Below are 11,862 nucleotides of genomic sequence, written 5' to 3' on the forward strand. Positions count from 1 at the left end.
TTGATGGACGAGGACCAGAAAAGCAGGGGCCGCGGACCGACAAGGGTTCCCCCCACTTTCCCCCGTTCCTTCCACGAATGGACGTGCATGTGACGGGGCGCTAGTTACTTATCGGAGGGTCGAGTAGTCTCTCAGTCTCTCTTCCATTGCGCGAATGGAACCTGACAATGACGGCTTTCTGGCTTGTAAATTGGCCCGCTGCAGCGTACAACTGTGGCATCGTCGCGAGGCCAGTCTTTGTACGCCATCTTTTTCTCTCCTGCGTCACACACCTCATATTTGCTGACCTCTTCTCAAAAGTCCTGAGACTGTGCCGAAACATTCGTTCATTCCTTGCGAACCACCGCCGAGCCCTCTAATAATTACGACGCCAAAAGCCACCGGGCGGAGTTACGAATGCTCCAACACCACGCAAAGTCCGACACTTAGGCCACTGGCTTTTACTCATCTGACAGGATCAAGGCACAGGGTATCGGTCCTTTCCGACTGATATACCTCACGCAGCCTTGATCATGCAGTCCCCGGACAATGAGGCCTCGGCCATGCCAATCGAGTCGCTCCCTGCCATGCCCATGGCCACCTCGACTGGGAGACCGCCCAAGAGGCAGTCTGTACCCGAAGGCCACCCGCTGGCACAATCCGAGGTCACCTTGCCGTACCGAAGATCCAATCCCTCTGTCGCGCCGCTCTTCGCTTCCACTCTGACGCCTCCCGGATCACGATCGGGGTCTCCCATGGGACGAGGCTCGCCCGCCCGCAGCACAATGTCTGGCTCCATCTTTGGCGGACCAGCAGCTCACTCGCTCATCGAGAATGCTTCCGACAGCCCCGGCGACCCGCGCAATTTGATCATGAAAGCCTACGTTCCGCATGTTGCGATTTACGCCTCGCCAGATACCGAGGAGCTCGTGAGCGACAAGGGATTCAAGAACGGACTATGGGAGCTCCTGCGCCCATTTGGAGAACAGGTGCAGGGCAAGGTCACCATCAGAGACAGCAACGGTGCGAGCAGGTCGTGGGAGGACTATTCCATTCGGTTCACCAAGTTTGGGGACAATATTGAGCAGCCTGATTCGAGCGCCTCGCAAGGCACGGCATCTGCGGCGACTAACGGACAAGGCGGATCTGTCTCAAAATCGAGGAACCACTACGACGACGTCGAAGCCGTGGTGAACAGCCATCTGTCTTACGCCGAAGAGTCATTTCTCAACACCCCGCACCACGGATTGACGAGACAGGGTCTGGATGTGGAGGCCACTTCGCCCTACTACTCATTATACCTGCGGAGACTGTTGTCGGGCATACCCGTGTCACCTCACGAGACTTTTGCACACCCAGTGGCCTGCGTGATTGCCATCAGCTCGCGGAGTCCATCGCCGATAGAAGACTTGCGCAAGTTATACAACGACACAAGCACCGGGGAGAACAGACTGCCGGTGTGGGTAGACGGAGACTACCTTCGATACTACGTTTTGGTGCACGATGAAGAGCGCGATGACATCACCCGGTCACTGGCTCTGTTCGACCAGATGAAGCGTCATCTCGGCCTACACTGCCATTTGCTACGGTTGAGAAGCACGCAGAGCGCAGAGACCGACGACGATAGCATACCCCTGCCGCGGAGCGATTGGATGTCGGCAGCCGAAGAACTCAGGGACATTCGAAACAGCGAAGAACGAGAAGACTTTGAGGACCCGACAAGATACATCTTCGAGTCGGATGCCACGGCGATCCGCACTTTTGTGAGAGAAATGGTGACGCAGTCTATCATACCTACCATGGAGCGCCATGTGTCGCTGTGGAATGACCAAGTCGCATCTCGTAGGAGGGGCATCACGGGAAGGTTCATGAATCTGTCGCGGAAATGGGGAGGCTTCGGCAGCAGCTCGAGAAATTCCGTCGTGGGAGGCAGCGGGTCATCGAGCGCATATGACGCGCTCGGATTCTACCGACCAGATGCATCAGAAGCTATCATGCGGAAGCTAGCCGATTTCGCCTTTATGCTCAGAGACTGGAAACTAGCACACTCAACATATGATCTCCTGAGGTCCGACTTTAGCGACGCAAAGGCCTGGAAGTATCACGCGGCAGCCAACGAGATGGCCGCCGCCAGTCTCCTCATCATGCCGCAAAACCTGCCCTCCAAGTCCCGCGCCGAGACGATCGACCAGATGTTAGAAGCCGCCTTTTACTCTTACTACACACGTTGTAGCTCACCCTTTGGCGCACTGAGATCCTTGACGCTCGGCATCGAGCTGCTGCGACTTAGGGGCGGCAGTAGCGTCGATGACGCTGTAAGATGGGGCATCCGGCTCCTCGACTCCAAGATCCTCGGTCCTGTCGGCGACGCCCTCATGAAGGAGCGGCTTGCCGTCTGCTACGCCTCGAAACCTGGCGTTGGCTCCGGCTCATGGGGCCATCGGAAGAGAAAATCGGCCATGTGGTGTATCCTCGGCGGCGAGGCATGGGACCTGCAACAAAAGTACATCCAGTCCCAGCGATGTCTCAACGAAGCCTCTCGGATCTACTCGGAGCTCCCACACGAAAATGGCGTCTCCAAGTTCAGCCTTGCCAACGAGTTCGTGGCCGGCCTACAGCATCAGCTGGATGAGAAGCTCGACGTGGATGACGGAACTGGAGGCGACGAGTCACCATCGCAAGATGTGGAGGAGGTTTTTGTCGAGGAGAGCGAGACTATGGATTTCAGGTCAAGGAGGACAAGCATGATGGGCCGTGGAGGGCCACCTGTCGCAAGCCTGGAGACTGCGCCGTTGCAAGGAGCCACATCCCCTGTCAGGGAGAAGGGGGATGTATCGGCGCAAGACGAGTTTGGCTAACACGACTTGGGCGGTGGTGAGAGTGGCGGCAGTGCAGTGATGGGCGGATGAAGTGATTAGTAGATGGGTTTACGAAGCGGATTAATAGCATTTACACCAGTTCTCCCTGCCACTTGGAACATTATTGTTCTTGTGATTGTTCGTCTCTTTCACCAAGGTGAACCCTTTGGTATAATACAGACGAAGTAAGGCAACTTGTGAAAAAGCTGGTCTGTTCTCTGGAATTCTTTTTTCTCGGTCCCAATTTGAACTTTCATAAATATACTAATCCATAGATCTAGAAGTCATCGTTTCTACTTCCCTACTTTATAGAATGGAAGCTACCTTACTTTTCTATGGTAGTGCAGTACGTACCTGCGTCAGCCCCTGCTCGAGGTCAGGCGCCTGGACACACTTGTCACGGCCCAGGGACCGACCCTTGGACCCAGCAGTGATCTCACCAGCAACCGATAGGAGAAAGACACTGCTGAACCCGCGCCGATAAGGCAGCTTCCCCCACTGTCCCGCCAAAGCAACTGCACCTTCCATGATTGCTTCCTTTTGGCTCATCGGGAAGATTCTAGGTCTCGTGGAACACGACGGTGTTGATTTACCCATACTTAGATTGGCCTTTTCCTTTGCCCGTTCGAAATCTCTCTTTCTCATTCTCTTCCCTTGGGCTCTTTGACGAAAACTCCCCTCCCAGCCGACCCGAGGTCGAAACGCAGGTAGATAGATACCTCTCCAACAGACCTGAGAGCGAAAAGCTATCGACAGACCCCGACGTCACTCGGCCCAAGATGGGAGAACTCGCCGACTTCCTCGTCGAACGCGACCAAAACTTTCGCAAGTATGTTTCCCCCTCCCTCATACCCACATACCCATCTATATCCCCTCAAGCCCCGACCTACAGCCAAATACTAACCTCCATGCCTACCCAGAGCCCGTTTGCCAGCCCTCTACTCCGACTTCCGCCCCCAACGAACCCTCAACCCAGACGGCTTCCAAGCCAACGTCAGCGCCTGGCGCCAGGCCCTCGCCCGCGCAGCATGGGAAGGCCGCATCGCATCACAGCTCTCGGCGCCGAATTTGTTAGTGGTCAACGTCGACGAGCAGCTCGTCCGGTCCCTCGAAAGCAAACAATTCGGTCGCCCGCTCGCGCTCGGCACCGTTGTGAGGGAAGCTGTCGCCGACAAGGACTTGTACCCGCTCAACGAGTTTACCAAGGCGAAAGAAAGCATTTACGCGGGCAAGACGTGGGCGCAGGTTCCGTGGAGCGTGGTCTCGTGGGCGGCGGGGCAGTTGTTTGGAGGGGTGGGAAGGTCGACGTCGGGCGAGGATACGGTTCCAAAGGGGCGGTTTGTGGTGTTGAGGAATGTCGAGACGACGGCGAAGAGTCTTGCGGAGAGGGTTACCGCTGCGGACTCAAGGTTCGACAGGACGTATACGAAGACACATTTCCAAAAGACGTTTGCGGATGCGTTGGTGCAGGATCGGAGGTTATCCGAGACGGACGTCGATATCCTGCTCATATTTTTGTCACGGGACAAGGGGATTGTCATGTACGACGGCAAGGTGGTCAAGATCAGGGGTTCGAGCACAGACGAGGACGAGACGACGATCACAGAGGAAGACGCCGCCGTCTCGTCGCTAAAGGAACTCATTGCCGACATGAAGCAGCAGACGACACTCCTCACGGCGCGCGTGGACGAGCTCACGGCGACGGCCAAGGACGCCGTGACCAAGAAGAACAAGGTCGCTGCGCTGGCGGCGCTGAAGTCGAAAAAGATGACCGAGGCGTCGCTCGAGAAGCGCTTTGCGACGCTGAATCAGCTCGAGGACGTGGCGGGTAGGATACAAGAGGCGCGGGATAATGTGCAGCTCGTCAGCGTCATGGAGGCGAGCGCGGGTGCGCTCAAGGGGCTTAATGAGAAGGTTGGCGGGGCGGATCGGGTTGGGGATGTGGTGGATAGGTTGAGGGAGCAGATGGGTGAGGTGGATGAGGTGGGCAAGATTATCTCCGAGGCTGGGGCTGCGCCTGTGGTGGATGAGTTTGAGGTTGATGAGGAGCTTGAGGCTATGGAGCGGGAGGAGAGGGAGAAGATTGAGGCGGCGGAACGCAAGGAGAGGGAGGCGAGGGAGGAGAGGGAGGCTGAGGAGACGAGGAAGAGGCTTGAGGTGGAGATGGATGGTTTGAAGGCGCCTGTGAAGGAGCCTGTTGAGAGGCAGGGGGCCAAGTCGCCGACGGGGGAGACGGCGGAGAGCTTGGAGAGGATGGGGCTTGAGGAGAGGGTGCGGGAGGAGCCTATGCCTGCGCAGTGAAAAGGGCGGGCATCACATCACGTTGGCGTCACGTCACGCATTTGTATTAATGAGCCTTTTGGGAGGGTTAGATGACGGCGTTTCTTTTGCTGGTTTTGTATTAAAGCAAAGTCTGTATATCTTACAGTCGGCAGGGTATAGTAAGGAAGAAAGCGCTGTGTCATGCAACTACCACGTAGGGATTTCACCGCGCCTCCTGAGTGTTGGGTATCTGCGGCTCTGAGAAGCCGTCCTGTAAGTAATATGTCGATGCTGGGATCACCTGAGGTTTGGGCGTTGGATCATCAACCTGCATCATGGATCCCGGGGGGGCATCCTCTGGCTCGCCTTCTCTGAGAGCATCTGCCGGCTGCTCCGTCAGATCGATCACCGCTGCGCCATCCCTTTCCAAATCCACCTTGAAGGCATTCGGCTCTGTTGAAGCAGCCAACCCATCTTCCGCCTTTGGTGTCGCCGTCTCCTCGCTCTTGGGCGTCGCTTGTGCCCTCGACTTGCGCGCATTTGTAATCAAGTCCTTGAAGGAAGTATCATGCTTGGCAGCCCACGCGACGCCATCGAATTCCTTGTCTTTCACCGCGACCCCGGGTTTCACAAACATCGCCGCCTTGGAGCCCTGTGTGCGCTCCCACACATCAAGGTCATGCAGCAACTCCGTCCTCCGCTTCGGTCGCGCCGAGTCGCAGTTTGCGTTCCATAACGTCACCCATTCCTTGTGTCTCTTCTCTAGTTGGACGCGGCCGCCTGTAACGGCGAGGCCGAGGTCCGACATCTTTTTGCGGAGGGCGACGTCCTTGAGCATTGAGTAGGCGAGGGCGGGGAGGCGTTCGGGGGCTGGGTGCGGTCTGCTGAGGCCGCTGCTGCCACGGGCGGGTGTGTTTGGTGTCGGGGTTCGGCTTGCGCTTGCGCGAGCTGGGGCGGGTTGTTGTGGTGGTGGTTTTGAGCCGTCGCAGGTGTCGAGATGGCGGAAGACTTGGGCTTCTTTCATGCGGGTGCTGCATATGGGGCATGGAACGAGGCCGTCCTCGGGAGCTGGGACGAAGATGTGTTAGAGGGTTGGTCAAGTGAGGTACCTCGTAAAGGAGAGCGATGGCTTACCAAAATCTGCGTCCTCTGACTCGTCATCCTCTTCTACTTCCTCGATCTCGTCGACTTCATCGACGTCATGCACCGGCGCGGCTGCAGCCTGTCCAGATCTCGTCCTGCTGAGCCTCGCCGAACTCCTAAGGCGCTTGGTCTCCGGCTGTTGCTCGCCGCTTTCCTCAGCCAGCCTTCTCTTGCCCGCACTGCCATTAGGTTCTCGCTGGTCATCCTGGCCCGCCGTCCTTGCAAAGTGTAGTGTGTCCTTTCTGGCCTTGACGAAGGAATCGACAACCTCCTCGAGAGACCAATTACTCCTCAACTTCAGCTCCTGGTCCGAGGCCCGACAGAGAGGGCACTTGCCGTCGTTGGACAAGGCGCGACGAATGCAGAGGGAGCAAAAGGTGTGGCAGCATGATGTTACCATTGGTGTCTTGAAGAAATCTTTGCAGACCTGGCATCGTAAGGAGGCTTCGACTGCTGAGAGGGCGGGGAGGGGTGTAGAGAGCCAATCCGTTGAGTCGGGAACATCCTCGAAGTTGTCTGCCATTATGGGTGGCTGGTGGATTCGTGACAGAAATGAGGATGAATGTGTTCGGCGCTGGCGATCAGAACTTTCGAGGCACAGATCGCTTGGAAAGTCTTTGGGTGCCTGAGCTGGCGATGTGGGTGAAGGCCTCGAACAATAGAAACAAGGATGTCCACAGGCAAAAGGCTTCAATGAACTTTTTGGGAGGATGGGAAAGTCGCGTCGAGTGGCGCGCTCCATGGGAAGGTGTCAGGGATTCAAAGACCGGGGGGTGTAGAATTAGTGGATAACTTCACCAATCGCCCTCGTCTGAATGGCTGCAGCAGGGGGGTGTGCACAGAAAATCAATTAAGAAGGAAAGAGTGGGGTCGCGTCGTTGTCTTGCCCGACGCGTCTCCCAAGGCAGCTCCCTCACCACCTCGTACCTTTCTCACAAGGAATCATCGTGACAACTCCCTGCAGAAGCTGTCACCTTGTTCCTCTACGAGCTTCAATCACTTAGCCTTGGGTCACTTCACAGTCTATTGGGAGAGCAAACGGACTACTTCACCATGGACGAACACAAAAAGTATCTGGCGGACCAGATCCTGAGTGAGGAGAAAATTGTAAGCTACAATATCCCCATGGCGAACGTCGAATTGGTACTCACATATTCTCCAGGTCACATATCGGAGCCTCAGCAGGGCACTCAAAGTCCATGTCAACACAGCAAAGGGGTCGGTTCTTCAAGCCTTGACTCATTGGCTAGTTCAACTACTGACCTTTTGACAGAATGCTCTATGACTTCCATCGTTCACAAAACGGAATGCGCCCTGGTACAATCCATGCAACCTATCTGATCTACGGTACTCAGACAGTACAAAAGGTCCAAGATGATGGCGATGTTGAGATGACCAGTTTGCCCCCTGATGTCGAAGCTTCCGAAGATGTTGTCACCCACTCCATGTCCCTTGTCCCTGGCGACCTCCTGAAGGGTAATTGGAACACTCATGTCTTTCCTCTTGCTGTTACTGATCTTTCTTTAGAGACTCTAGCCACTTACGAAGAGGTTTCCTCATTCCATATCTACAGTCTGGCGAGACATCCCACCAGGGTAAGTTCTCTCCCTCTATGGGTCTCGCAACACTACTAAGCAGTGCTACAGGATCTGCAACTCCTAGCAGACGTTCATCAACAAATCAAGGAACAAGCGACGAATGAGAGCGCATCCATGGCAGAGACATATGGCACCATCACCAACCCCAATGTCCGCAAGCGTACCCGCCAGGGCAGAGGGCCTGTACCTACACCTGCTGCCGCGGCACCAGCGGCCAAGCCCATCAAGAAGGAAGCAGCACCATCTGCAGCCAAGCCCGCAGCCCCTGAACCCAAGACAGAGGTGCCTGTCAAGCAGGAGACCAAGACGGAAACCAAAGAAACCCCCACTTCCACCGCAACAACGAAGAAGGGCGCGGCACCACCAGCGTTGAAGAAGAGTGGATCGTCTGGTATTTCAGGAATGTTCGCCAAAGCCGCAGCCAAGGCAGCAAGCAAGCCGAAAGAGGCCCCGAAACCAGCACCCGTCGAGACACCCGTATTATCTGATGATGGCGAGGATGACGACGAGGACATTCCCGCAGCAAAGGCCCCGGCCAACTCTGGAAGAAAGTCACGAAAGGACCGCGAGGCTGAGCTGAAGATGATGATGGAGGAGAGCGAGGAAGACGAAGAGCCCGAAGAGAAAGATGAGGAGGGGCCGATGGATGAGCCGATGGAGGAGGCTCCCGAGCCGGAAGCGAAGCCCGAACCAGCGGAAGTCGTCTCTAGCGCCGGCGACGGCCGCAGGCGTGGCAAGCGGAGAGTCATGAAGAAGAAGCAGATCATGGACGATCAGGGCTACCTCGGTAAGTTTGGCAATCTTTCTTTTCTCTTTCCAAAACTAACACCAGTCTATTAGTTACTATTCAGGAACCTACTTGGGAAGAGTTCTCTGAAGACGAGGCACCCCCGCCGCCCGCAAAGGTGGCCAAGACTTCATCTGCGCCAAGTTCAGGAAGCCAAGCTGCGAAGCCGAAGAAGCCTGCTCCCAAGGGACAAGGCAACATCATGTCCTTCTTCTCCAAGAAGTGATTGCTGTGGGATTCGTTGGGGATTAATATTTTAAGGCATGATTGACACGTTGCATGAGGAACGGAAGGGAAGCGCCGTCTAATAGAACAGCCATGGAGTCTCAGAGTAAATCAAGCTGTCACATGCAGATATCCGCGACTTGTTCAACAATTGTGCTACCAATAGACTTGATGTTGACTTGAAGTGCCAGCAATTATTGTCTCTCAATCATAAGAGGTTGAAGCACCTAGCACTAGGAGAAAGGCCGCCGGCCCGGGAGCGGCACGGACGCCCGGAGGTCGCCCCGCGTCACCCCGCAGTGGGCCCGAGTCGTCAAGATGCGACGCTAAAATACGCAACCCCCGGTCAGAGCTCCTGCAAGGGACCACAGTGACGCTGCGGCATCCCCCAAAAGACGCAGCGGACACCTGGCTGGCAGGGAGCTCGTCCTATTTTCCGCGTCAATCCAACGTCGCACATTGCTTCGTAACACGATCGCTTTTTTGTTTCTGTTCCTGGAACCCCACGCTCTCTGGACTGCGCAAAACGTTTCTCGGCGATTGATACCCATGCGGACATAGACTCAATTTTGTCGTTCTGTTTCCTCTCGTCCCTTGCCTGCCAGGCCACATTGCTTTCGTAGCCATGTCCTTACGCACAGTATTCGACCTGCTCCTGCCCTTGGGTTTGCTGGTCGGCCAGACCTACGCGGCGCAAGAACCTCTGACGGGCGAGGATCGCGAAGCATGTCCAAACTATGCGCAGTACTCTACATATCCCCAGTGAGTTTGCTACTCTAGCCTTGGCCTCTCCTCTTGAGACCACGGACCAATGCTAAGACTGTGCTTCTCCAGTAAACCCCTGAGCGAAGGCCCCCTTGGCCTGCCCTACCAACGACCCGATCCACGATGCCGTACTTTCCACTCCGATGCCATCGAGAAGGTCATCAAGGACGTCACATCCCGAATGAAGGACCCTGACCTGGCCAGGCTATTCGAGAACGCCTTCCCTTCCACAACAGACACCACCGTCAAGTTCCACACCGATGGCACCGACACTAGATTCGTCGATCTCAAGGGCCGTAGCATGCGCGACGAGGGCAAATGGGAGGGACCTCAGTCCTTCATCATCACGGGCGACATCATTGCCGAGTGGCTGCGCGACAGCACGAACCAGCTTTCACCCTACCAGGCCCTGGCCAAGAAGGATCCCGCCATCTTCAAGCTGATCCTGGGCGCCATCAACACGCAGGCCGAGTACGTCATCGAGTCGCCGTACTGCAATGCGTTCCAGCCCCCTCCGATTGCCAACCTGCAGTCGAGTCACAATGGGCAGGATGATACGGTGCACCCCATCTACGAGCCCTCGTTTGTGTTTGAGTGCAAGTACGAGCTGGATTCGCTGGCGCATTTCCTCGCGCTCGGTAACGACTTTTATGAGCACACAGAGTCCAAGGATTTCATGACGGGGAGATGGTATATGGCTCTCGAGACGGTGCTCAATGTCCTGGAGGAACAGTCTCGCTCGACGTTTGATCCGGAGACGGGCCGCTTCCAGAAGAACGAGTATACCTTCCAGCGTAAGACGGACGCGGGCACCGAGACGCTGGCCCTCAAGGGCGTTGGCAACCCCCTGAACAACGGCACCGGTCTTGTGAGGTCGGCCTTTCGGCCAAGTGACGACGCTACCATCCTCGGCTTCTTCATCCCGGCGAACGCCATGATGGCTGTGGAGCTGAAGCGCACGGCGACGTTCCTCAAGGAGGCCGGCCAAGATGTTCTCGCGCAGACGGTGGACAAGTGGAGTCAGACGATTGCTGATGGTGTTTGGAACAACGGCGTTGTCAAGCATGCCAAGTACGGAGATGTCTTTGCGTACGAGATTGACGGATACGGTTCCTCTATCCTCATGGATGATGCGAATTACCCGTCGCTGCTGGCACTTCCTCTCATGGGGTTCTTGCCTGCCGACGACCAGACGTACAAGAACACCAGGAAGATGCTCTTGGAGAAGACTGGCAATCCGTACTACCTCGAGGGTGTTGCATTCCGTGGAATTGGAGGTGAGCCTGTTTTGAAACGTCGAGAGGACAAGAGGAGAATAGCTGACAACATCCAGGACCGCACATTGGGCTCTCCAATGCCTGGCCAATGAGTCTTTTGATCCAGGCACAGACATCCGAAAATGACCAGGAAATCACAGAGTGCCTTGACTTGGTCCTGAATTCTGCCAAACTCGGCTTGGTTCACGAGAGTGTCGACGTCAGCCGTATTTCTTCCTATACCCGTAAGTACTGCCAAGCCAGCTATAACAGTTGCCTCGCTAACGACATGATACAGGAAGCTGGTTCGCATGTAAGATACTAGAATGCCGACTCTGATACTATTTTGGATGGTGATGCTAACCTTCAATAGGGGCCAACGGCGTGTTTGCCGAGACGATTCTAGACCTCGCCAAGCGGAAGCCTCATTTGATCTTTACTGACGCGAAGCCGTACAGCATCTAAACGTGGCGTTGAAATTTCGGCATGGCGAGTTGGGTATGAGGACGGTTAATCAGCCGATCATGACATAACATGGGAGGTGGTGGCTGGCATCTCGACTGCATCAATAGAATCATATCCATTTCCGAAGAGTTGCCAGATGATTGAAGACCAAGAAGAAAAGTTGCAACAGAAAAAAAGAAAAGCAGAAAGCAGAGTCAGGCTCAGATGTCTCCATTCCAGTGAATTCAAGAATGGCTAGGAACGGGGCTACAACCGATTCAGTCGTCCCAGCCACTCTCTATTCGACTGATGATTATCTTGGACGGGTTTACCACATACGTACTGCTCAGCCTAGATTAAATATAAATATACCCAGGAGATCCGTCATGTCACGAGCGTGAACAGAACCGTACTACAAATCCCTAGTCCGTCTTCTTAAGCCTCGTCTGGCCAACCTAATTGATGTCGCGTTTGATGTTTCTCGAGAGATGACTTGTACGTCGAGAGCTAATGATTCCTACGTAACCAACTTGCTTGCTACTACA

The 11,862-nt window shown here is 55.4% G+C and overlaps 5 protein-coding genes across 5 annotated transcripts; 4 read left to right on the plus strand and 1 right to left on the minus strand.

Annotated features, from left to right (window-relative positions):
• Window positions 1-76: 76 nt before the first annotated feature.
• BDP81DRAFT_429757 (putativeTRAPP complex protein TRS85) lies at window positions 77-3,176 on the plus strand. The gene has a single exon (XM_060590543.1). It carries the CDS (start codon window positions 513-515, stop codon window positions 2,835-2,837), a length of 2,325 nt encoding a protein of 774 aa, XP_060444092.1. The 5' UTR covers window positions 77-512; the 3' UTR covers window positions 2,838-3,176.
• Window positions 3,177-3,616: 440 nt separating this feature from the next.
• BDP81DRAFT_322197 (Snf7 family protein) lies at window positions 3,617-5,138 on the plus strand (the record flags this gene model as incomplete). Its single annotated transcript, XM_060584681.1, has 2 exons — window positions 3,617-3,666; window positions 3,758-5,138. The coding sequence occupies 2 exons, from the start codon at window positions 3,617-3,619 to the stop codon at window positions 5,136-5,138; spliced, it is 1,431 nt and encodes a 476-aa protein (XP_060444093.1).
• Window positions 5,139-5,322: 184 nt separating this feature from the next.
• BDP81DRAFT_461737 (uncharacterized protein) lies at window positions 5,323-6,765 on the minus strand (the record flags this gene model as incomplete). The annotated part of the gene is made up of 2 exons (XM_060593810.1): window positions 5,323-6,167; window positions 6,234-6,765. The coding sequence occupies 2 exons, from the start codon at window positions 6,763-6,765 to the stop codon at window positions 5,323-5,325; spliced, it is 1,377 nt and encodes a 458-aa protein (XP_060444094.1).
• A 424-nt stretch (window positions 6,766-7,189) lies between these two features.
• Window positions 7,190-9,036, plus strand: BDP81DRAFT_38565 (DNA polymerase subunit Cdc27). Its single transcript, XM_060586987.1, has 5 exons — window positions 7,190-7,349; window positions 7,405-7,460; window positions 7,516-7,837; window positions 7,889-8,627; window positions 8,681-9,036. Exons 1-5 carry the CDS (start codon window positions 7,296-7,298, stop codon window positions 8,851-8,853), a joined length of 1,344 nt encoding a protein of 447 aa, XP_060444095.1. The 5' UTR covers window positions 7,190-7,295; the 3' UTR covers window positions 8,854-9,036.
• Window positions 9,037-9,233: 197 nt separating this feature from the next.
• Window positions 9,234-11,703, plus strand: BDP81DRAFT_350546 (uncharacterized protein). Its single transcript, XM_060586201.1, has 5 exons — window positions 9,234-9,614; window positions 9,687-10,894; window positions 10,951-11,118; window positions 11,172-11,186; window positions 11,247-11,703. The coding sequence occupies exons 1-5, from the start codon at window positions 9,478-9,480 to the stop codon at window positions 11,336-11,338; spliced, it is 1,620 nt and encodes a 539-aa protein (XP_060444096.1). The 5' UTR covers window positions 9,234-9,477; the 3' UTR covers window positions 11,339-11,703.
• The last annotated feature ends 159 nt before the right edge of the window (window positions 11,704-11,862 follow it).

Source organism: Colletotrichum phormii (genome assembly GCF_030913505.1).
Source record: "Colletotrichum phormii strain CBS 102054 chromosome Unknown BDP81scaffold_12, whole genome shotgun sequence".
Lineage (NCBI taxonomy): Eukaryota > Fungi > Ascomycota > Sordariomycetes > Glomerellales > Glomerellaceae > Colletotrichum > Colletotrichum phormii.